General features: G+C 29.7%; 7 protein-coding genes across 11 annotated transcripts; 5 read left to right on the forward strand and 2 right to left on the reverse strand.

Moving 5' to 3' along the window:
- Positions 1 to 250: 250 nt before the first annotated feature.
- On the reverse strand, positions 251 to 1,715 carry LOC139993178 (beta-1,3-galactosyltransferase 5). The gene is made up of 2 exons (XM_072014663.1): positions 802 to 1,715; positions 251 to 588 (listed from the first exon to the last, which is right to left on the reverse strand). Exons 1-2 carry the CDS (start codon positions 1,617 to 1,619, stop codon positions 357 to 359), a joined length of 1,050 nt encoding a protein of 349 aa, XP_071870764.1. The 5' UTR covers positions 1,620 to 1,715; the 3' UTR covers positions 251 to 356.
- A 1,354-nt stretch (positions 1,716 to 3,069) lies between these two features.
- Positions 3,070 to 4,444, reverse strand: LOC139993181 (putative oligosaccharyltransferase complex subunit CG9662). Of its 2 annotated transcripts, none has more exons than XM_072014667.1 (4): positions 4,337 to 4,444; positions 3,740 to 3,813; positions 3,435 to 3,652; positions 3,070 to 3,246 (listed from the first exon to the last, which is right to left on the reverse strand). In XM_072014667.1, the coding sequence occupies exons 1-4, from the start codon at positions 4,338 to 4,340 to the stop codon at positions 3,228 to 3,230; spliced, it is 315 nt and encodes a 104-aa protein (XP_071870768.1). In that variant the 5' UTR covers positions 4,341 to 4,444; the 3' UTR covers positions 3,070 to 3,227. The 2 variants fall into 2 exon arrangements, with proteins under 2 accessions (XP_071870768.1, XP_071870767.1); XM_072014666.1 differs by lacking the exon at positions 4,337 to 4,444 and adding an exon at positions 3,921 to 4,157.
- Positions 4,445 to 4,773: 329 nt separating this feature from the next.
- On the forward strand, positions 4,774 to 9,936 carry Ints2 (integrator complex subunit 2). The gene is made up of 5 exons (XM_072014656.1): positions 4,774 to 5,057; positions 5,161 to 7,247; positions 7,342 to 7,546; positions 7,634 to 7,940; positions 9,482 to 9,936. Exons 1-5 carry the CDS (start codon positions 4,774 to 4,776, stop codon positions 9,932 to 9,934), a joined length of 3,336 nt encoding a protein of 1,111 aa, XP_071870757.1. The 3' UTR covers positions 9,935 to 9,936.
- Positions 9,937 to 11,471: 1,535 nt separating this feature from the next.
- On the forward strand, positions 11,472 to 16,451 carry Grip91 (gamma-tubulin complex component 3). Of its 2 annotated transcripts, XM_072014657.1 has the most exons (11): positions 11,472 to 11,904; positions 12,352 to 12,518; positions 12,675 to 12,807; positions 12,917 to 13,331; positions 13,413 to 13,915; positions 14,401 to 14,593; positions 14,675 to 14,879; positions 15,085 to 15,306; positions 15,388 to 15,519; positions 15,713 to 15,973; positions 16,197 to 16,451. In XM_072014657.1, exons 1-11 carry the CDS (start codon positions 11,832 to 11,834, stop codon positions 16,371 to 16,373), a joined length of 2,481 nt encoding a protein of 826 aa, XP_071870758.1. In that variant the 5' UTR covers positions 11,472 to 11,831; the 3' UTR covers positions 16,374 to 16,451. The 2 variants fall into 2 exon arrangements, with proteins under 2 accessions (XP_071870758.1, XP_071870759.1); XM_072014658.1 differs by lacking the exon at positions 11,472 to 11,904 and having other exon boundaries at positions 12,381 to 12,518; positions 12,643 to 12,807; positions 16,197 to 16,450.
- Positions 16,452 to 16,671: 220 nt separating this feature from the next.
- LOC139993182 (protein C19orf12 homolog) lies at positions 16,672 to 18,659 on the forward strand. 3 transcript variants are annotated; one of them, XM_072014669.1, is made up of 3 exons: positions 16,672 to 17,326; positions 17,984 to 18,101; positions 18,194 to 18,659. In XM_072014669.1, the coding sequence occupies exons 2-3, from the start codon at positions 18,002 to 18,004 to the stop codon at positions 18,448 to 18,450; spliced, it is 357 nt and encodes a 118-aa protein (XP_071870770.1). In that variant the 5' UTR covers positions 16,672 to 17,326; positions 17,984 to 18,001; the 3' UTR covers positions 18,451 to 18,659. The 3 variants fall into 3 exon arrangements, with proteins under 3 accessions (XP_071870770.1, XP_071870771.1, XP_071870769.1); XM_072014670.1 differs by lacking the exon at positions 16,672 to 17,326 and adding an exon at positions 17,344 to 17,578; XM_072014668.1 differs by lacking the exon at positions 16,672 to 17,326 and having other exon boundaries at positions 17,670 to 18,101.
- Positions 18,660 to 19,493: 834 nt separating this feature from the next.
- On the forward strand, positions 19,494 to 22,936 carry Rps27a (ribosomal protein S27A). The gene is made up of 4 exons (XM_072014665.1): positions 19,494 to 19,617; positions 21,468 to 21,585; positions 21,946 to 22,163; positions 22,740 to 22,936. Exons 2-4 carry the CDS (start codon positions 21,483 to 21,485, stop codon positions 22,887 to 22,889), a joined length of 471 nt encoding a protein of 156 aa, XP_071870766.1. The 5' UTR covers positions 19,494 to 19,617; positions 21,468 to 21,482; the 3' UTR covers positions 22,890 to 22,936.
- On the forward strand, positions 19,550 to 21,363 carry Ip259 (NSA2 ribosome biogenesis factor-like IP259). Its single transcript, XM_072014664.1, has 3 exons — positions 19,550 to 19,617; positions 19,956 to 20,145; positions 20,477 to 21,363. The coding sequence occupies exon 3, from the start codon at positions 20,514 to 20,516 to the stop codon at positions 21,291 to 21,293; it is 780 nt and encodes a 259-aa protein (XP_071870765.1). The 5' UTR covers positions 19,550 to 19,617; positions 19,956 to 20,145; positions 20,477 to 20,513; the 3' UTR covers positions 21,294 to 21,363.
- Positions 22,937 to 23,008: the final 72 nt, after the last annotated feature.

Consider the following 23,008-nt stretch of genomic DNA (forward strand, 5'->3'; position numbering starts at 1 on the left):
GATTGAAAGCGATGCATGAGTATTATTAAAATTAGGTGCTAAATGTGAGAGAGAGATAATAATTGTTATCAACTATCATAGTGTAGCAAGCTTTTCCTAAAACTATGAAGATTACTGTGTATTGATTTTTAATAATCTGATTTGTAATAATCTAGCAAGTGGGGAAACAAAAATTTTAAACAATTAAAAAAATGAATGTAACAGTTAAAAACAATGATATATGGTATCACCATAACATGATAATCCAAGATGTTCTTAGAAAACATTTATTTTCATTTGAGAAACAAGAAATATTATAAATATATTTATAATAATAAAAGTAGTAATTTTGCAAACTTCTTCTTCTGTTCCAAACTTTATATATAATGAATCTGAACTTTAGGATTTATAATATTTACTTTTTCTTCATAAGCAGCTACACAAGTTTTTGATACTAATTGTTCTTTCATTCTTTCAGAACAGCTCGATTGGCAATATTCAGAAAATTCTTTAAATTTAATATGTAATTCTTTCTTGCCTCCATCAGGCCCTGCAATAAACTCACATTTTAGCTTCCGTTTTTTACCTCGTATACAGCATTCCAAATACCTGTGAAAATTAATTTATCCTTTCAATGAAAAATAAAAGATAATTAAGATAGTTACTACAATTTATAATTTAATATAAACGATTTCTCATATTTCCCCAAAAGGAAACAATTGAAAAGTTAACAAAATACACCAAATAAAGAAATTTTAGTTTAATTTAATAATCAAATGGAACTTCTTCTTTTTTTATGTATTAGTTGTTATACAAAATTACCTATAATCACTTGCATAAAAACTATTTAGTTCTTCAATTTTAATACCACATTCTTCCCTTAAAATTCCAGTAATAAATACATCATCAATCCAGAAAAAGTTTTTAAACTTTTCACTTGCACGAACTAATAATTGTGCAACTTTCAAGTTTGTTATATAAAACCAACCTGAGAGAAAATCAGGATAAACATCATCTGAAAAATCTTCATCAGTAACAAACCATTTATTATTTGATGTTCGTATTGGTTTCATCTTCCTTAAAACATATCCAGATATAGCATTTTCCTTTTGCATTGCCTTTTTTTGTAAAAGTTCTAGCGTTTCAAAAATATTTAATACAATATCATTGTCAGTTTTTATTAGGAAAGTAGACCTACAATTACTTGATGCCCATCTTAAACCCATCAAATGTTTTAACGTAAGGTTTTTATAATTTTCTAAGAAATCTCCTTGCAACAAATCATTATACATCTGTGATTCTTTTAAAATGTATTTCAATATATTTTTTTCTTTAGGCATTCCTAATAAAAATATCCTCGTGACATTCAAAGTTTTTAACATTACACTTGGATATGCACGTCTCAATGCTGTTCTGTATAAAAGATTATCTGCAGAGGACATAATGATCCAAACAATGAAGTTAGGATCACACTTTGGTTCAATGATAAATTTTATAATTGTGGAATTTTTATTTGTGTAACTTGCATTCTGTGAATACTTTAATTCAGATTTTGTATTATTTACAGTATCTGTTTTTAATATAATTAATAATAAGATGAGTATCATACAAAGTACTATAAAAATGAACTTTTTTTTCATATTTCTGAAAATTATTTACTGTACTATCTGTCTCATTTGATCTAGATAAAGCATACACACACACATGCGCGCGCGCGCGTGCACGCACACATGTTATCACATTTATGCAATCATTAATATCGTTCAACAATTATACCTATTGATATTGATACAATTAGTATTTGTTCTTAATTCGTATAGTCATATGGTTTGGATAATACTTCGTATTATTTCCTTCATCATAGAAAAATATGGTAATTGTTCGGAATCATACCAACCTCACCAATTTCAATGATTTTTGAATATATTACCGGGGGCATGATTCTGAACAACTACTTTTTATACATATAACAGCCGCTCGACCTTAGTTTCCGAGATATGTGCAAAGAAATTACCGGTATCACTACAATTCTGCCCATAGTTGTGCGTTCATGGCAGTGTATGTAACCGAAACGGTTATGGGCTCGTAATGATTACAGGCAGAATTCATTGTAGTGGTACCGACAGTTTTTCGTGAATATGTGAATATGACGGTACGTGCATAGAAGAGGGTGGTATAATCCTGAACAATTGCCAAAAATATGTAATTTTGTTTCTACACTTTATTTCTCTTATAATAATTGCTAAACTGGAATAAGAAATATATAAATCGTAATGTTTTTTATTGCAGCAATTAAGAATGACATATAAAATTATATATGTATAACTTTATTATCATATTTACATTATATTACACTACTACATTACTGCTTATTACTATGTATAGAAGCGTAACTTTCATTAATTATGATACTAGTACTTTATTGGTTTTGTACGTTTAAGATCATGTCATTTTGTACATAAAAAAATTTTATATAAAATATAATAAAAAACATGTTTTTTAATAGTAAAAAAGGTATAACATTCTAATTACTTTTATACACAACAATTGTGTCACATATTGAAAGATATTAGTGGTTGTGCTACATAACCAAATACGTATGTATATATAACAATCTTATTGTTGCCATTAGCAGATTTCATTACCCTCATTATTAAACATATTGAAACATGTTGTAAAGTATACCTCTGTTGTGGCGTATTAAAAATCCATAAAATAATAATAGTAAGGTATTTTGGAAACCAGAAAATTACGAAACATTTTTAATTGTATTTTTTATTGAAGAACTACTTAATATTTGTTAACTATCGATTTTGATGCTTGGGCTGAATATAATTTCTAAAATCGTCGCAATAAGTCATAGGTAAGTATCTCACTAATCATTTTTAGTGTTAATATTTCATGTGACTTAAAATCCTAATAAGACGCGTGCACGCGCACGCGCACATACACGTACACACGCACAAAGTTTATCATAATAAAATTCAATTATTATCAGGAAAAAAACTGTACGAAACATATTTCTTCATAAAAAATTATGCTATTTGCTACTATTATTAAGAAAGCAATAGGGAGATAAAAACAGATAAGAATTTTTCATCTTTTGAGATATATTTGACACAATTTTTAAATATTTTTTTAATATTATTTGTAAAGTACATTTTAAATACATTTGGTACAAAATGTGATAGTTTTAATGTGTAAAAGATATTGATCTCTAATTCACATCGTTCTTAATCTCACTTAATTTATGATTGTAGATATCCCCTGAAATAATATGCATTATTAGAATTATGTATTAATTTTTATATCCAAGTTATTTTATATTTATCAAATTTTTATTATATTTCACGTAATGAAGTATAAATAAAGTAAAACTAATAGTAAATATTGCTTTCGATAAGGAATTTCTTATTTTGTTATAAATTGTAATATATAATATATAAAAATCTTACGGTAGCTTCATCCTCATGAAAATCCAACAGGTAATAAACGATACAATAACACTAATAAATCCGACACATATTAAAAGAACTCTATTGAGTTTAGGCGTTGATGGACTATGTGTTTGGTCTAATAGTATAAAGCCAATTCCACCTGAAGTAAAGAGGAAACTAGATGCCAGTCCTTCCATAATATATTGCCCATTTACACGGTATGGCATGAATGCCACCTATAAAAAATAAATACATAATCATAACAAAGCAACAATTATGTGTTAATATAAAATTTTTAATATAAAATTACTCCATTTACTTACAGGTCTTGTATGACCGTGTTCATCTGTTGTTGATCCTACACTAGGTGGTTCCACAATTACGTCATATATTATACCTTTAAACAGATGTATCATCGAAATATAAATAATATTTACTTTTATTTCATTGAAAAAATTTATAAAAAAAAAAAAAAAAAAAACTTATATTTTACACAATTCTAACCTCCAGTTACTAGAAAATATGACAAAAGTATAAGCGAGAAAACTACCATAGCACTAGGTTTCACAAACCATGATGGTTTTTTTAATTTTAAGTTCGGTACTTCTAATGCTAAAAATGGTAAACGGTATATATATTCCATATTTATAACAAAATTGGGATGTTATATACGGTACAACATTCCCATCGACCCCTTTGCAAAACAAACTTCCACGTTTGCTATGTATTACATTTAATAGATGGCAGTATGGCATAAAGGAATACGAAAAGTTGTTGGTTTACGCAAATTTGTAATTCACAAAGCTTTCATAAATTAGAAATGTTCTTCGAAAGCCAATGTTCTAATAAATCTATACAAATTATTCTATTTTCAATATAATTATCAAGAATATGGCTATTTATGTAACAAAATATCTTATCCATTTTAATATTTCTATTGTTTCCTTGTCATATTTTCTTATATGGTGCGTGATTTTAATCTCGTTTTATGCATAAGTAAATTTATATAGACTAGCCAACAAATTATAAGTAACTTTTTCATCTAATTCCGTATATGTACATATTTACATTTAAAGATGGACGACCGTGCATCCACATGTGACAGTATAATTAGAATAGAAATATGGATGACAGATTCATGCTTCCTAACCTAGTTGGACTCGAATAAAGTAATTTTTATTAGGTCGAGGTATCAATCCTAGAGTATTTTATCCCCAAAATATATAAATTCAATTTTAATATAAACATACACACTGTGATATAAGTAAAAGTATAGTTACACTAGTTTACAAATTTCATGGTGTTAAGTGTTCGTGTTTGATTAACTTTAAGCAGTTGCAAATAATATAAGTTAGCCATGCAAGAGAATACACGTGTATTACCACGAATTTTTACTGCAATACAAAATGTAGATATAGGAATTTTAGCTGTGTGTCCTCACAAAGAAATACGACCAATTCTACCGTGTTTAGTTCGAATGAGTCTTATATCTCCGTTAGATGTAACAAAAGAATGTGTAGAACAAAGAAAGCAGGTCCTGTCAATTTTATCTGGTATTGAATCAGTGAATTCAATAATTGCTCTGCTTTCTATTGACTTTCATGCATTGGAAACGGATGTTCGAAAAGAACAACAATTAAGGTTAGTTATATTGTTGACATGTATGTTTTATCATCTAATATCGTTAAGGATATTATGAAATATATAAAGTATACTTACAAAAATGATAAACTTCTTTTTATAGACAAAAGATGGGAAGCTTGCAAAGGGATAGTGTACTTGCTCAGTCACTGCAAAGTGGTCTTGCTCTAGAATTTGAGCGCAGTGAATCTACTAGGAGAATTAGATTAGTCCTAAGTGAATTGTTATATATAGCTTCTCAAGTACAGGAGCAACAGAAAAATCAGGAATTTCAAATTAAACAATCCGATTTATTTGATAATGCAGTTTATATGGAAGAGATTAGTTATGTGATTTGTGTAGCACTATCAGAATTACCAACAGTTTTATCAATATTGGATATTACAGAAACATTATTACATGTTAAATATGGTCCAGAAATAATTTGTTGGATAGTTGCTAATATCCCTGATAGTTTTTCCGAAGTTTGTGCACATTTGATAAGTAATGGAGAAAGGCAGGAAGAATCGGCATTAGGTAGGATTAGAACAATGGCTTTGACAATGTTATGTCAAATGAATCCAAGTCAAGCTTTAGCAATAAGAGCCAAGTGTGTAGAACTATGTAGAATGCCTGCCTTAGCAATTACATTAAGCTTGGAACATGAAAATATCAATAATACACTGGCAGAAAGTGATATAGTTGCCTTTGTATCAGGATTATTGCTTGGCAGTGATCAACAAGTAAGAACATGGATTGCAATGTTTATTAGAAATGGTCAAAAACGTAAATGGGAATCTCATACAGCGTTACAATGTTTAAGAGAAGAACTGCTAAAGCGATTGCAAGCAATAACATCTCAAAATGCTGGTCAATTACCAGAAAGTCAGGTTGTTCAAGCTAGTGCATTGTTGCGTCTTTATTGTGCATTAAGGGGCATTGGAGGTATTAAATTTCAAGATGATGAAGTAGCAATGATAGTGCAGTTGTTGACATCTCATCCTCCTCCATCACCGGCTGGTGTGAGATTTGTCTCTTTAGGCCTTTGTATGCTTATTGCATGTTCTTCATTAATAGGCCATCATAATCTTGAAAAGCGAAGCATAGAATGGGTGCAATGGCTTGTACGTGAAGAAGCCTATTTTGAAAGTGCTAGTGGTGTAACAGCAAGTTTTGGAGAAATGTTGCTTTTGATGGCAATACATTTTCATAGCAATCAACTATCAGCTATTTGTGAACTCGTATGTGCAACTTTGGGGATGAAAATACCAATTAGACCAAATAATTTAACTAGAATGAAGCAAATTTTTATGCAAGAGATATTCACTGAACAAGTTGTCACTTCTCATGCTGTAAAAGTACCAGTAACAGCTAATTTAAATGCAAATATCCCAGGATTTTTGCCTGTACACTGTATTCACCAATTGTTGAAGTCAAGAGCATTTGCTAAACATCGAGTGCCAATAAAAAATTGGATTTACAAACAAATTTGTAACAGTGTACCACCATTGCATCCGGTTCTTCCTGCTTTAGTCGAAGTATATGTCAATTCAATTTTAGTGACAAATAATAAAACATCAGAACACACAAACAAGCCAATTACTGAAGATGAAATTAGAAGAGTATTTCAAAATAGCGTTTTCGGGGCAAATTTTGATTTTAAGAATATCAACAGTGTCCCCAAGACTGAAACAGATAATATGGATATCGATATATCAAAACCTTCTCTTACATCACAGTTACTATTGTTATATTACTTATTACTGTATGAAGATGTCAGATTATCTAATATGCATACTTTTATATCACAAGATAGAAAAGTTAAATCATATTCAACTGAATTTTTATCAGAGCTACCAATAAAATACCTACTTCAGCTGGTTCAAAGAGATCAGATGAATTATGCTGGATTATTTTCTCCTCTTCTCAGATTATTAGCAACACATTTCCCCCATCTTTCATTAGTAGATGATTGGCTTGATAATGAAATGATCAACATTGATTCTACAGTAACAAATTATGAGAATGTAAAAATTACTGATATCATGATAATTGAAACATTTTCGCATATCCAAACATGTCCTTCAAGAACAGGAAGACTTTTAAGACAATTAATGTCAATGAAACCAACTGACATTTGGCCACATGCCGAAGTTATAATTCATTATTTCAAAGCAACTGTAAGTCCAAGAGTTCCTAGGTACATTCAAGGTAATAATTTATTTCAATTAAATAAAATATTAATATTAATACTTTTATTAATATTTTGAAAAAATAATTTTTTTAATTTATCATAATTTTTTAGAATTATATAAACAAGTATGGCTTAGGTTAAATACAGTACTACCAAGATGCTTATGGGTTTTGTCAATAAATGCTTTATTAATAGAAAATTCTCTTGTAAAAAATGTTTTTTTAACACAAGAAAATATTGTGTTAGATCCTTTACAAGTATTGAGATGTGATACAAGAGTTTTTAGATGTGCTCCAATTTTGTCTGTTATTTTAAGGTAAAAAAGAGATTGAGTAAGTCTTTAAATATCTAACGTTCAATTACTTATTATCAATTGGTACTTCATTGGTACAAATATTTTTAGAATTCTACAAGCTGCATTAGCAGCTTCCCGATCTCAGTTATCTAGACATATACAAGACAAACCATTGATAGAAAAGATTGGTCAGTTATCAAGTGAAGCCGAAAGAGAAGATTTAAGAACAGCATTAGTGGCAGGACAAGAAAGTGCGGCTGTTCAAATATTATTAGAAGCATGTTTGGAGACGGCAGAAGATAGAGAAACACCCGGACAGATGTGGTCATTGAGAGAAATACAAAGTATAATCTGTTCATATTTGCATCAAGTCTTCATAGCAGACCCATCATTGGCTAAATTGGTTCACTTTCAAGTATGTACAACCAAATTTGCTTATTTTTATTTTTACTTATTAAAATATTAAGTATTGAATATTAATTACTGACATATCGTTATCATAACACACACACACACACGACCATGTATACATTACACATGTAATATTACCTATTTTATCTCTATCTTAGCACTAAATTCATTAACTTAACCTAAGCTTAAAATTCATCTTAATCCTACCCTACCTACAATTAATATATTATTAATCAATTATGCTAGCTTATTCTTTATTTTCTTCTGACTAACCACTTTAAGCTACATCTATCCATCTCTCTTTTCTCACCCCCCATCCTCTCCATCCTCTTCTCTTTCAAATTCTACATCTACTCTTCCTCCTCATCCTCCTTTTCCAATATTCTCTCTACATTATCCTGCCAAACACTTGAATCTGTTTTATACCCTCCACATACCTCCCACACACGCTCCCTTGTCTGCATCTTTCCTCCATTTAATCTGCGTTCCATTTTCTCTTTCCTTAACCACTATTTCTCATCTCTAACCTCACTGCCTAGTCTGAACTTCACTATTCTTTCCACCTCCCCCGTCCCTCTCACTCTTTCTCTCTCTCACCGCCCCCTTCCTTCATTCTTCAAGTATTTTGGTACTCCTTTCGTACCTTAATACCTTATATACCATCTGTTGTATCTGGATTCCAATTAAAATTTCTTTTCTCTTTCTAACTTCTCCATTTTTCTCTCTACTCTCTCTAATCTTTCCCTCTCCCCATCCTCCCCTTCTTCATTCACCCACATAGCACTTTCCATTTTTTTCCACGCAATCTTCCTTTCTCCCCAAATATCTATCCTTTCCACTACCCGTTTCTTCTCTACTTCTGACCTCCTCCAGACATATTATTGTCAAATCTCCACCCTGCTCTATCTTCAGCCTTTCTTCAAACCTCCGTGCCAAATATTCTTGCTCTCAATCTCATCTTGTCTGCTATTAACTTTTTTCTTATTAAATATCCTGACACGTTTCATTCCACTCTAGCCATACACCTCTCATGTAAGCTCTTTACCTCTGTTCTCTTCTTCTACCTCCGTACCTTCGCTTCATATCCTGCTATCATCCAAACGAATTTATCATACAATTATATCCTTTTCGACTAGTTCTTTTCGAATATCCTCTTTTCCAGCAGATCTCTCTCCCCCCCCCCCTCTTCACATCCTGCCCACCGTTCCTCATGATCCTATAACCCAAATATACCTCTCACCTCCTCTAATTTTAATTCCTGTTTCCATTTCCATTTCTCCTCCTTCATTTTTCTATCCTTTGCCTTGAATTTTGTCACCTTTGTTTTTGTCGCATTCAGAGTCAGGTCCTTTTCTCTGAAATAAATCCAGACTTTCAATGAGTTCTGTTATCTTTCCCTCATCCGCTACATATTTTTCCATATTTCTAAAAATAATAGAAATATCAAATAATTGATACGGTGAAAGTTATATACTCTGTATAATATATATCATAAACTATATAAATATTTAATTTGTAGTAATTTAGTATTACCTTTAATTATAGGGTTATCCAAGAGAGCTGTTACCCATTACAGTTACTGGTATTCCATCCATGCATATTTGTCTTGATTGGATTCCTGAATTATTGTCACAGCCGGAACCAGAAAAACAAATATTTGCTGTGGATTTAGCTTCACATCTTGCAATTCAGTATGCTTTACCAAAAGCTTTAAGTGTTTCTCGTTTAGCTATCAACACTTTGATAACACTTCTAGGGGTATTATCTGCTAAAGATCGAGTAATTTTATTTATGCCAGTGCTATCAGCATTAACGCGTATATGTTTAGCTTTCCCACCACTAGCTGAGGATACAACAAGTTTGTTGTTACAACTTGGTAGAGTTAATTCTGCACAAGCAGCATTAGGAGATAAATCTGCAGATATTTTATGTCAAGAAGTTAATGAAACCTTTTGTTTGTTATTACAAAAAGCAATATTACAATCACAAGTATATTGAAATATTATTCTTAATTTCTTTATACCGATACTGAAACCAATGTTTGATTGTATTACAGTAGAATATTAATTATCCAAACTGTTCTAAATATGTATCTACAGGGTGTCATATACAGGGTGTCCCATTTAACTATGCCACCCCTAATTATTTTCTTATTTGTCACAACACAGAAAAATGTTTCATGAGTATTGTATTGCATCGGAGTATATTAGGTTCTGAGTGTGGAAATCACCTCAAGGTCATATCATGTGAGATTTTATTAATAGTAACGTTTTTCTAAGCGGATCATCATATTTTCTTTCCCTGTTTTTTTTTTCTTTTCTTTTTTTTTCCCCGCACCATTAACCCCTTGGCCTATAACCACGAGCGAGACTCGTGGTAAAGAATTTGTGCCATGAGCGAAAACCACGAGTCTAAAAACACTATTTGTCCTCAAACATTGTTTATTATTTCACAATTCCTTTTGTAGCCCCTAAATATACATGTCATAAGAAGTATACATCTTGCAATGTTCAGTTCGAGTACACGGCTGAACAGATGAATGGCACGGCACGCGACCGAACTCCTTGCTTACTTTATGGCTCGCGCGATCGGCAAATAGCATGTAGGCCAAGGGGTTAAAAAGGTGAGATCAAAACGCATCCGATTATGGCACATACCATGATTTTGAAATGACCTGAACCGAAAATTTGGCAAGCAAATAACTGAGGTGAAAGCTCACGGAAAATTAATTACAGAAACAAAATAAACACTTTAATCGATTAAACTTCATTTCGGGGAATCACCTTGCTTTTTTAGCTCTTTTGATGAAATTGCAGAAAAGTTTTCGTTCGCACCTTTGATTCGAATGATTTTGAAATATATTATAGAAATCAACATTTTAAACAATATTTCCTTATACATATAATAGACGGTATGACATTGCTTAGTTTTCGAGATATTCGTAAATTACAGTGTTGGTATCATTACAGTGAATTATATGCGTAGCACAGTTTTATCATACCGTATCAGGATATATGTTAGTAATGTTTGTTGGCGGCCGAATGAAATAACATAACAATAACACAACCCTAACTTTTATCTTTTGTTTATAATTGATATAGATTTCGGTTAGGTGTCACTTTATCTGACCATCGTGAGGCATCCGTGAAGCATTATTCCTATGTCCATGTTGATACTTATCTGCTTCCACCATTAGTATCCATCTCTAAACCCCGTCTTTGAAGATTTTAATAATTTGGTTACGATTCAAGATTATTAAAAACTTTTATAAACGCGAAAATGATTTGTAATTTTTATTAACTCCAATTAATGTCATTAATGAATTAATTCGTATTATTTTTAATTAAACCGGTAGTAATATATTATTAATTTGATATGTCCATTCATATGTTTATTAAATTATTGTTCATATTTAGGTTACATGAAATAGGAATTTAATCATTCTATTACTATTTCTACTATAGCACATTATTATTTTCTATAATACGTACGATCAATATTAAATTTTTTTTTTGTTAAAATAAATCTAATAAATAATTTACATTCTAATTTTAATTTTAACTAGATTTTACGGTATGTCGCGTAAGGAAGATAGGTTAAACTTAAAAAATTATTGTAATATGCATCTTCTTTCAGTACAATTTTTATTTTATTGTATTTTATATAAATTGTTATTTTAAAATACGTTAGGAAAGGTAATTCGTATTCACTCTATATAATCGTAGTTCCATGATAAAACTAGTTCTCGTACTTACGTTTGTTGACTACATGAAGCAATACTAAGAAGTTTTTATTATTTAGTGACGATTCGAATGTCATAAATTTAAGTTTATGTACAAAGTTTGCCTGAATGAAACAGTATTAAATGTTATTGGAATAAGTACGATATACAAGCATGATGGAGGCTGAAACTGTTGGTAATCTCGTTCAAAAGATGATTATTTCACTTTTTGGGGAACAAAAACCAGGTATGAAACATAATTTCTCGCTTTCTCCTACACTCGGAAAATATTTTATTAAATAATATCAATTATAAACCAAATATTTCTTACTTTTACTTGTATACCTTTTCAGTTTATTTGACTCTTTTTCTATGTATACAAGGTGTTTTTACTCTACTTTTTACTTTCATTTTGTTTTCCCATTAACTCAGACTAAAGTAAGACAAAAATATAGGTATTTTCGCGCTATTATTACAGACAAGAATAAATCCTATAATTATACAACAAAATTAAAAATTGCTGTATAAATGTAAACAAACTACTGGACATTAAAATTTTATTTGTTTATTAAGAATGAAATGGCAAATCTTGTAATTAAACAATAATAAACTTTACGTATTAAGTGCAAATATTTCATTAATGAAACTGTAAGAATCTTTCGAAGAAACATACGTTTTGAATCAATGATTTTAGAAATAATTAGGAAGTGGATGCGCTTCTGCCTTGGATTATTGTCATCAACCCAAGGAGTAGAAACATTACAAGAAGATGAAATTACTGTAGGAAGTCAAATAAGAGAAAAGTTATCAGTATGTGATGCAGCACAGTTTGATAAATTATATAATGAATTAAGATCTGGGGTATGATATAAATATAATTTTTTTAAATTCAATTATTTATCTACTTCTTTATACAGTTATAAAATATTTGATAATTGTATCATGACAGTTTAAAGAAAATTTTTTATATTGTTAAAAATGACAGGTTACCATTTATATATATTTATATATGTTTAGTCATTGAAGAACAGAGCACAAATCCTGATATTTTTGTTAAACATGTGCCAATCAGCAGAGCAGTTAAGGGATAGAGTTTTCTCAGCTCCTGATTTGAAATTAGGTTTATGCTCATCTTCTGCATCCACTAGTGGTAAGCAATATATTTTTACAACCTAGATCTTCTTTTATTTTCTAACTAACTAGCTTAAAATTTTAATGCAATTTAGAATATTTAATATTTAATATACTTTGTTATTTAGGACAATCATCTGAAATTTCTGCACCACCACAAATTGTATCTATAAATAACACAGACAAAAATACAAGAGATTTTTTAACCAGTTCTAATAAAATATATGGAGAAGAGTATATTTCAGAAGATATATTGGTTCAGGATCTTATATATTCTTTCCTAGGTATTGAAGGAAAGATATTAAAGTTAGACTCCAATTATGGTTTCCAAATAGATCCAATGATTAGCATTGATAGGCCACGGAAACAAGCTACATTGAGATTAAGTGAACTTGGATATTTACATAACATAATTCAAAAAGGTTTAGAAAGAATGTCAGTTGCTTCGAGTGGCCAAGTGGCTGATAGTTTTATTGCATCGTTACATTCTGAGTTATCGGAATATTACAGGTTTATAGCCCTTATTCAAGAAGAAGTGAGCAGGTATTGATAAAAATATAATGTGATGACATATAATATTCTATCAGTTTATTATAAATAATAATGCGTTTAAATGTGTAATAGAGTTCAATCTGAATCAGGGATATACAGAGTTACACTGTCCCATTTGCATCTTTGGGCATATGATCCTTTAGAAACTTTAAAATGGCTAGCAGGTATAGTAAGAGCTTGTCAAGGACAAAAAGGTGGCGCATTAGCTTCTGCAGTATATGAATTTAGTAACCATGGTGATGCCAGTGTGAAAAAATTAGTTAAAAGGATTTTACAAAGTGTTTGTGATCCTCTGTACAATATGTTGATAAGATGGATTGCAGACGGTGAATTAGATGATCCGTATAGAGAATTTTTCATTGAAGCTTGTGCTGATATTACTGGAGAGAGAATGTGGCATGAGAAATATCAAGTTCGCAATAATATGCTACCATCTTTTATTACAAAAATGCAAGCTAGAAAAATTTTAGGAACAGGGAAAAGTATTAACTTTTTGCGTGAAGTGTGTAAAGATTTTACTCCATGGCAAGGAAAACATACAAAAATGTTCAAAAATTTCAGCGAGGAATATAAAGGTAATTATATGTAATAATTAGAACCTTGCTAAATAAATACATAAATTTCGATACATTTACTCATACCTTTGTATATACATATCCGTATGTATCTTTTGCAACAAAACTATGAAACATATATGATTTTAGCGAATATTATAATACAATTATACAGTTTCATAAAATTGCCAAAGCGAAGCATAAATTAGAATTGTTTAATAAGGATATATATTTTGTTTATAACAACTCCTATAATTTCGATTGAAGTAGATATTATTTAGGATTGCAGATCTTGTACAGAAAAGAAGCTTAACAGCATTACATGGCAAAATAAATTTTATTTACTTGTTAATAATATACGATAGTACAATCTCCTGTAGTTTTAATAATTTGGAAATCATTTAACTTATAAATGAAAGACAATTTTTTGAAATTTCCTTGCATGTTTTCTAGTTTTCTCTATGAAATGTATGTACATTTTTCTGCAAAATTTACATGTTGTTTAGTTGACGTTCTTTTCGATATGGATCCCGATGGTCGATTACAAACGATGATGGACACAGCTTATAAAGAAACTTCAACTAGAGTAGTTGAAGTGTTAACAAAGCAGTATCACCTCATGGAACATTTACATGCAATCAAAGGTTATCTGTTATTAGGACAAGGAAACTTCATTCAATATCTTATGCATTTATTAGAGTAAATAATATTATCTTTTATTATTCTTCCTATTGTTTCTGATCTTTGAATTATTTTTTATTAATGTATTTTATATTGTAGACCAGAATTAGATAAACCAGCCAGTTCTGTATATCCACATAACATCTCTTCTATTTTGGAAACTGGAATAAGAGCGACTGTTACAAAGATAGATGATTTAGATATACATAGGCGACTTGATGTAAGATTATTAGCACCTTCGGAAAATGAAAGGGGATGGGATGTTTTTATTCTGGATTATAATGTAGGAGGTCCTATTGGAACGGTAAGTATGAAAATAATTTGTATCTTTTAAGAACAGACATTACATTTAGTAGTCAGTACTAACAATAAATTATGTATAAATAGAGAGTATTTTAAATTTGCTTGAGAACTTATAAAAATATTCTTTGGTTATTTTTAAAAATCTCGGTGTTGAAATATCATTTTTTTATAACAACAAAACTAATAAAAGTATTTTATCTGTTTAGATTTTAGAACCTTGTAGGCAAATATATCAAACTGTATTTTTTGCTTTATGGAGGGCAAAAAGAATGGAATCTATATTATCTACGATTTGGAAACGTCAAATAACTTCAGCAAAGATGTTCCGTAAAATGCCTGAAGTGTTGCCAATTCAAACTCACATTCATTTAATTACAAGTAGTATGGTTCATTTGGTTCATCAAATGCAATATTTTTTCTTATTTGAGGTAAGATAGAATATTTTAATTTTGGTTTTAATTAACTGTTTTAATTAATTTAAAATGTTAAGAGTATTAACAAATTTTAAGGTAATCGAGTGTTCTTGGGATGCATTTGCAAAACAATTAGCACAAGCAGCATCATTGGATGATATTATCACAGCACATAATCATTTCATAGATGCTGTAAGACGCGGTACACTGTTAGATGAAAGATCACAGGTGGGCACGCATATAACTTTTTAAGAAATTATTGTCTTATTGTAATTCTCTTCTATGCCACATAATTTTCCCTGTTATTGACGTACCTTATTTAGAAATATTTGCTCAGATTAATTGTAATAAATTTACAATTGACATTTCTAATATAAAACAAACAAATATATGTATAATATGTAAATGCTACTTTCGACAGGAACTTATGGATCACTTACGTTCCGTATATGGCCCAATTTTAGACTTGCAAAATCTTGAAGAAACGTTTCTTACACGTGCAACACACGAGTACGAGGAACGATTAAAGGATAACAATACGTTAAATGTAACTCTAGCAATGTCAAATCGGTTAGATTTGTCAGAAACTAATGATGCAGAAATTACCAAACGTCAAGCCGCATTTTCGAAATATTTAAACACACTTTCAATTCAGCTTAGATTGCTTTCGAGAACGTATCAGGTAATATATCATTTATATTATTAATTACAAATATTTCTTTTTATTTCTTTTTCATCAAATTAGGTTCAAGTATAGTGGTTCTTAAGCTAGATATAAGCTTATATAATAGCATGTAAAATCATGAAATCACGTACACTTTCACTTCTTTCTTACTTATTATAACAAGAAACGTTCAATTTCTTTTACTTAAACATAATTTCATTAAAAAATTTTCTTTTAACAGGATAGAGTGAAAAAGTTTCTCATAATGCTTGCATCAGCCGAAGATGTGTCTTTACAGTTGTTAAGTGTACGTTTAGACTTTAATGAATATTATAAAAGTAAAGATAGTCGTCTTGTTGTGCCATTAACATATTTGCACCGTAGACAAAGTGACCAAAGCTATCTTAATTGTAAATAATAAGTAAAAAATTTATCATCGCTAATTATGAACATAATTTAAATATGTTATTTTTTTAATAAAAAGTGTCTAAATAAAAATTTATTTATGTTAATCTTCCCATATATTATTTTGTCTATGTATCTTTAATCTTTTAAATATACAAGAATCAGCTATAAAATACTTTATTTTCTTCTCTATTCGAATATTTTATATAGTTACATAAGTAGCAGAAGATTATCAAAATGAAACAATTACTATCGGCAAATGTGTCTTAATCATTCTGATAATTCAGGAAAGACAATCATGATTTTTCTAATTTTTTTTTATCTTGAAGATAAGATTTTACACAATCACAAAATGTTTAATATTTTTATGTTTTACAAACAGTTGCATATAATTAGGGGATTCCCCAAGTAAAGATTTGATATTTCAGGATTAAGGATAGGATTAATCTATGCAATTACTAACAGTAAAGTATAAACATTACTAGGAAAAAGTAAATCATATAAACGGTACCACTATAGTGAATTCTGCCTATAGTATTACGTCTGTGGCAATACATGCGCTAGTTTGGTTGTCGGACGTATGTAACTAGACGAGATAAATAATATATAGAAAAATATCAACACGTATACATATGTATTCTTATGTACATAAAAAATATACAGATGTATCTCAATCTCACAACATTTGCTAATTAATTCCTCATAAAATCACACATTGTAAAACTGAATCTTGTCAAAAGTTGCTAAAATTAGGGAGTTTTTTATTTATTAAGTTTCGAGTTAGGAAAAGCAGAGCCAAGGGTCGGGCAACAGCAAATATTATATCACTAGATAGGTATTATTCATATCTTTTTTCTTTTTTTTTTTTTGTTTTTGTTATTATTTAATTTGTACTTTACAATTTGTCCAGCTGGTCAGTATTATTCATTACGATGACAATTATGAGAATAGAGATACGAAGATAAAGTGAGTATGCGTGAGCGAGATGAAAGGGTAATATAAGAATAGAAATAGAACGTTGAATAAACGCTAATAATGCATGCGCATATTCGTAGAGTAAATATGTATAGTCTGTCCAATGATTGAAACTTGAGTATCACTAGTTGAGTAGTCAATAGTTGTAGCCGCAGCAATGAAATTTCCTTTAAATTTACTGCGTCGTCTCGTTGGACAGATTATACGTGGGTTATAATACTCAACGATCAACGAACGGCATCGGTATGCATGTTTGATCAGACGAGGACAGAAAGAGCCTCTACGCAGCGTTCTATCTCTATTCTCATATCGTATCCACTTATACGGGCGCATAGGGACATCATCATACTCTATAGTAACATATGACTCACATATTCTTTCTTTCTTGTCTTATTTTCATGCACCCATCCACTTACACGATAACATATGACTAACACACTCTACCCTTATATCCCTACAACTATAAATGGGATTCACCGCTCTTTTTAGTTGCAAAATATACTTGAGTTGCAGAATTGAACGTTTCAACACAGAGTTTGATCATAAAGTCCATTAAAAAGTCGTTAAAATTTATTTAATTTTTTATTTCTGTTCAATTTAACTACAATGGATTTTCGAACAGATGAATTATTAAACGAAGTTTTACAGTACCCAGCTGTACAAGATATGAAGGTTACCGTAACATCCAGTGGAAAATATGCAATGATAATCGGTGGATCGTCATTTCTTGGTGGTATAATTGCTGGACCTGTCGGACTTGCAGTGGGTAGTTATTTAATTATAATCTATTTTTTAATTATTTATTGTTTGGGTTGTATATAAAAATTATTCAATATGAAAATAAATTTCTATTTTTAGGTAGTATAGTTAGTGGTATTATATCAGCAGCTGTTGGATCTAATGAATTTAAATCTGTCCCATATATCATCTTGTACGAAACTACTCCAGCACAAAGAGAAAAACTAGCATTATTAATAGCTAAGTTCCTTAAGTCAAGATATATTTGGACTTTTAGAGATCTCTTATGTTTTAATAAGGAAGAATTGGCATTAGGGATAATACCTATAATAGCAAAATTTATAACTGATGACATGCATTATTCTTTAGCAAACTGATTGTGGATTAGAAAGAGAGATCACCCTGTATAGAGTTTATTGACCAATATAAAATCTATAATTATTTTTGACAAGAATGAATATTTGTAATTGTTGAAGTAATTACTTCAAGAAAAACTTTAGATCTTTATTTATGTATATCCGTGACCTGGAGGCCGCTATTACACAGAAAATAGAATTTACTAAAACAAAATTATTCTAAATAAGAAGAGGTCCATATTATTGTGCCCTTGAATATAAATTATGTTTCGGGTTAGAAGGTCTAAGAACAAAAGAACTAACAAATAGATTCCTATTTATGTTTCTTGTAGCCTGTAGCTAGAGCTACAAGGTTAAGTTTTTTGGTAATGTCCTTTTGCTATAAATATATGAACTTGCTCCCTATCGATTCTATTGTATTGTAACACTAAGAGAGTAAGGAACTGGATCAGCATAAACTTTTACATTATACTTGTACATTATATTTATACTTATACCTTTATTTATTTCAATATATTTCTCTATTACAAATTCATCCACTCGTTCTTCTATCAGCCAACCTCAACAGTAATAAAGTACAGTGTAAAAAGAAAAATATATGTATGTCTTTAAGTAGTTTAAAATGTGTAAATTTATCTGTGTTTTCTTAAATAGTAAAATTTTCTGTACTCAAAAATATGAATGGTATCCAGTTTCAAATTTCGCGCTCGTTTTTCGCGTTTCGCGCATGTTCATTAAGTATATGTATAATGCTGTGTTTTATGACTTTGCAATAACAATATTTATTGGGAATAGATCATTTTCGTTTATCATTTATAAACTTTACGTTTTTTTTACATCTTAAATGTATTAATACTTAAAAAATTGTTGATGTTACATGTTGATGTCAAATCATAGTTAGGTTTCGTGACAAGAAGTTACTATTAAATTGGGTTCCAAGTATCCATTTGCGTACAAACTATTCTTTTTTCTTTTTTCTTTGCAATATATATCATTATAATTGTGGAATTGAATTACTATAAATATTATAATAATATAAATACTGTATTAATTAATAAATATTAGTATATTAATTATTTTTTATGTGAGATACTTAAGTAACATAACACCAGATGACGTTGTTTCTTTCTCAACATTAGATTGTCTCGTCTTTCAATTTCTTTTTATATGTGCATGGAGTAGACGAAGGTACGTTAAATTAGAAATGTTTAAAATTATTAATAAATTGCAATTATTCCAGCATCTGTTTATATATGATGTTCTGTTAAAAATCTCTTAAAAAGTTTAAAGTTGTTATAATACTCTTAATAGTAATATTTCAATATTTATAACATGAAAGAAGTTGCACACATGGCACGTTATAATAAACGTGGTTGTGTGTTTTCCAAGGAAATCGCGTGAACACAATTTTGTAGTTGTTACAAACATCATATATAATTTAATTTAATATCATATACAATTCTGTAGAATCAATTATTTAACAATTAAGGACCTTTTAAAATACCATGAACGTTTCAAATATCTAGTGACGTTATATCGAACAAAAGCGTGAAGTGCGGATGCTATAGTCTTATCTCTGTTTGCTTATTATCTTTTTGATATCTACGTTTCTTTATACCAAACTATTGGATATCGAGGATAATGAAAATATAGTGTTATTGAATAACAATCGGGATACGGTGTATACAAATTACTGGAAAACAAAAAATATAGAAGGTAGGTATATAATAAATATTTCCAATATATCACACATAATTAGCGATAAACAGAGAGGGAAAATGAGTTATTAAATGTGTAATTGAACAAAGAAGGTTATCGTATTATTGGGAAAACATTAATTATATTAATGATTAGTAATACATTTTTTTCTTATCATTATAAAAAAAATATTTTAAAAGTAGATTATTGTCAAAATATAAATTATGCGACGTTTGTAAGGTAAGTTTTTGGGACAGTATGTATAATATTTTTTTGGATTTTAAACCTTTTTGGCTTGTACAGCCTTAGCTTTTCTAGAAACTTTTGTACAGAAAAAGTTATTTTGTAGATAAGAGAAATTTATAAAGAAAAGAGGAAGATCCAACATGCCACAGAACGAGTATATCGAGAGGCATCGTAAACTATATGGACGACGTTTAGATTATGAGGAAAGGAAAAGAAAAAGAGAGGCCCGTGAGCCTCATAAACGTGCGGAACGTGCTCGTACTTTACGTGGTATAAAAGCAAAGATTTTCAATAAAGAACGGAGAAATGAAAAGATCCAAATGAAAAAGAAGATTAAATCTCATATGGTGAAGAAAATAAAAGAAAAATCTTCTAATGTACCAGAAGGAGCACTACCTGTATATTTACTGGATCGTGACATTAAAAAAGATGCGAAAGTATTGTCAAATATGATAAAACAGAAACGTAAAGAAAAAGTTGGGAAATGGGATGTACCAATACCTAAAGTTAAAACACAGTCAGAATCTGAAGTCTTCAAAGTAATGAGAAGTGGAAAGTCTAAACGCAAATCTTGGAAAAGAATGGTAACAAAAGTGACATTTGTTGGTGAGAACTTTACTAGGAAACCACCAAAATTTGAAAGATTTATTAGACCAATGGCACTCCGTTTCAAAAAGGCACATGTAACTCATCCTGAACTAAAAGCCACATTTTGTTTACCTATTATTGGAGTTAAAAAGAATCCAAGTTCACCAATGTATACAAGCTTAGGTGTTATTACTAAAGGAACAATTATTGAAGTGAATATTTCAGAATTAGGTCTTGTAACTCAATCTGGAAAAGTAGTATGGGGAAAATATGCTCAAGTTACAAATAATCCTGAAAACGATGGCTGCATCAATGCTGTATTACTTGTATAAATTCCTTTTGTTGTATTGTTGCACATATGTGTTGATAATATGTCTGTAATAAAAATTGTTTAAATGTAAATTGTTTGTTATTATGTTTTTTAAATATCTTTTCGAATAACCTTTAATCTTGAAGGCAGAACTTGAAACTATAAGAAACACGTAAATTTTTGGTATGTTTTGCAGTTATAAGCGTTTACCATGCAGATATTTGTGAAGACTTTAACAGGCAAGACCATCACTCTTGAGGTCGAGGCATCGGATACTATCGAAAATGTTAAAGCAAAAATTCAGGATAAAGAAGGTAACAATCTATATTAAACACATATTTTAACACTTTGAGGACTGGAGACGGGAATTCGCGTCTTACATATTTCATGCGGTATGCTATGAAAATATTAACTACTGTTAAATAAAACAGTATAAAAAAAAAAGCAATGGATGCTATAAATAAAATGTTATAAATGTGTTTTTACATTAAATGCTTGAGTAATACTATATCGATATATTAATATATTAAATATAATATTAGTCGTTTTGAATCTTTTCACTCACTCCAAATATACACGGTAATTCAGGCTATATACTTCTCAGAGCGTACAGCCCTCAAAGCATTAAATATTTTGTAAATAATTTTTTAAAGAAATCTACGTTTAAATTTTAGGAATTCCACCAGATCAACAAAGATTAATCTTTGCTGGAAAACAATTAGAGGATGGTAGAACTTTATCAGATTATAATATTCAGAAGGAATCTACATTACACTTAGTGCTACGTTTAAGAGGTGGAGCTAAAAAGCGCAAGAAGAAGAATTATTCAACCCCAAAGAAAATCAAGCATAAGAAGAAGAAGGTCAAGCTTGCTGTACTCAAATTTTATAAGGTATTTTATTTAATAACTCTTTTAGCTTTAATTTAATGCATAGCTAAATAATGTATAACCAACTTGGAATAACTTTACTATATATATATATATATATATATATATATATATATATATATTAAAAATCATTAAGTTAAAGTTAATCCAACGACCTGCTAACTGAATATAACAATTCTCTAGAATTACAAACCTTCTAAAATGTTCCCTTTGTCTCTGCACTTTTAAGGCACTAAACTCTATCGTATAGGAGGTCACATTGAATTTTCATCTTGATAGCCGAGAACTAATTACGTGAACACCCTGTATATATTGCAATTTAATTGCATCATAAATGATTGGATGACTCGTTGCATTTGCTCTCTTTGAATGTATGATTGCTCGTAAAAAACTTGCGCGCGTTATAACTTTATATGTATTTTGAATCGGGTTTTGTAGATTTCAAAACAATACAATGATTGCAAAATACAGTTTTTTAAATAAAATTTAAACAAGTTTTAAACGAAGAGATTATGTTTATTATTTATCGTCAGTTGTAAAATTTTATTGCTCAAATTCTTTAAATATTTTTCTAAATAGGTGGATGAAAATGGAAAAATTCATCGTCTAAGAAGAGAATGTCCCATGGAACAATGTGGAGCAGGTGTTTTTATGGCTGCAATGGAAGACCGTCATTATTGTGGAAAATGCGGTTATACTCTTGTATTTAACAAGCCGGAAGATAAGTAAATTCAAAATATATGACTTCATTTAATTAAAGAAATTTCGTAAAGTAATTTCAATGCCTTATGTTATTCTGTATATCCCGCTCCCATATACTGCATTAGGTATTATCATATTGATAATGT

Source organism: Bombus fervidus, chromosome 12 (genome assembly GCF_041682495.2).
Source record: "Bombus fervidus isolate BK054 chromosome 12, iyBomFerv1, whole genome shotgun sequence".
Classification (NCBI taxonomy): domain Eukaryota; kingdom Metazoa; phylum Arthropoda; class Insecta; order Hymenoptera; family Apidae; genus Bombus; species Bombus fervidus.

Coding starts and splice junctions, on each gene's coding strand:
- Grip91 (XM_072014657.1), top strand. CDS start 11,832: ATGATGGAGGCTGAAACTGTTGGTAATCTCGTTCAAAAGATGATTATT. Junction 13,916..14,400: donor TTTCAGCGAGGAATATAAAG/GTAATTATATGT, acceptor CATGTTGTTTAG/TTGACGTTCTTTTCGATATG. Junction 15,974..16,196: donor TGCTTTCGAGAACGTATCAG/GTAATATATCAT, acceptor TTCTTTTAACAG/GATAGAGTGAAAAAGTTTCT.
- LOC139993178 (XM_072014663.1), bottom strand. CDS start 1,619: ATGAAAAAAAAGTTCATTTTTATAGTACTTTGTATGATACTCATCTTA. Junction 589..801: donor TTTTATGCAAGTGATTATAG/GTAATTTTGTAT, acceptor TAATTTTCACAG/GTATTTGGAATGCTGTATAC.
- Rps27a (XM_072014665.1), top strand. CDS start 21,483: ATGCAGATATTTGTGAAGACTTTAACAGGCAAGACCATCACTCTTGAG. Junction 21,586..21,945: donor AAAAATTCAGGATAAAGAAG/GTAACAATCTAT, acceptor TTTAAATTTTAG/GAATTCCACCAGATCAACAA. Junction 22,164..22,739: donor CTGTACTCAAATTTTATAAG/GTATTTTATTTA, acceptor TTTTCTAAATAG/GTGGATGAAAATGGAAAAAT.
- Ip259 (XM_072014664.1), top strand. CDS start 20,514: ATGCCACAGAACGAGTATATCGAGAGGCATCGTAAACTATATGGACGA.
- Ints2 (XM_072014656.1), top strand. CDS start 4,774: ATGCAAGAGAATACACGTGTATTACCACGAATTTTTACTGCAATACAA. Junction 5,058..5,160: donor CGAAAAGAACAACAATTAAG/GTTAGTTATATT, acceptor TTCTTTTTATAG/ACAAAAGATGGGAAGCTTGC. Junction 7,941..9,481: donor CTAAATTGGTTCACTTTCAA/GTATGTACAACC, acceptor CTTTAATTATAG/GGTTATCCAAGAGAGCTGTT.
- LOC139993181 (XM_072014666.1), bottom strand. CDS start 4,059: ATGGAATATATATACCGTTTACCATTTTTAGCATTAGAAGTACCGAAC. Junction 3,814..3,920: donor ATATTTTCTAGTAACTGGAG/GTTAGAATTGTG, acceptor ATCTGTTTAAAG/GTATAATATATGACGTAATT. Junction 3,653..3,739: donor AACACGGTCATACAAGACCT/GTAAGTAAATGG, acceptor TATTTTTTATAG/GTGGCATTCATGCCATACCG.
- LOC139993182 (XM_072014668.1), top strand. CDS start 17,942: ATGGATTTTCGAACAGATGAATTATTAAACGAAGTTTTACAGTACCCA. Junction 18,102..18,193: donor ACCTGTCGGACTTGCAGTGG/GTAGTTATTTAA, acceptor TTCTATTTTTAG/GTAGTATAGTTAGTGGTATT.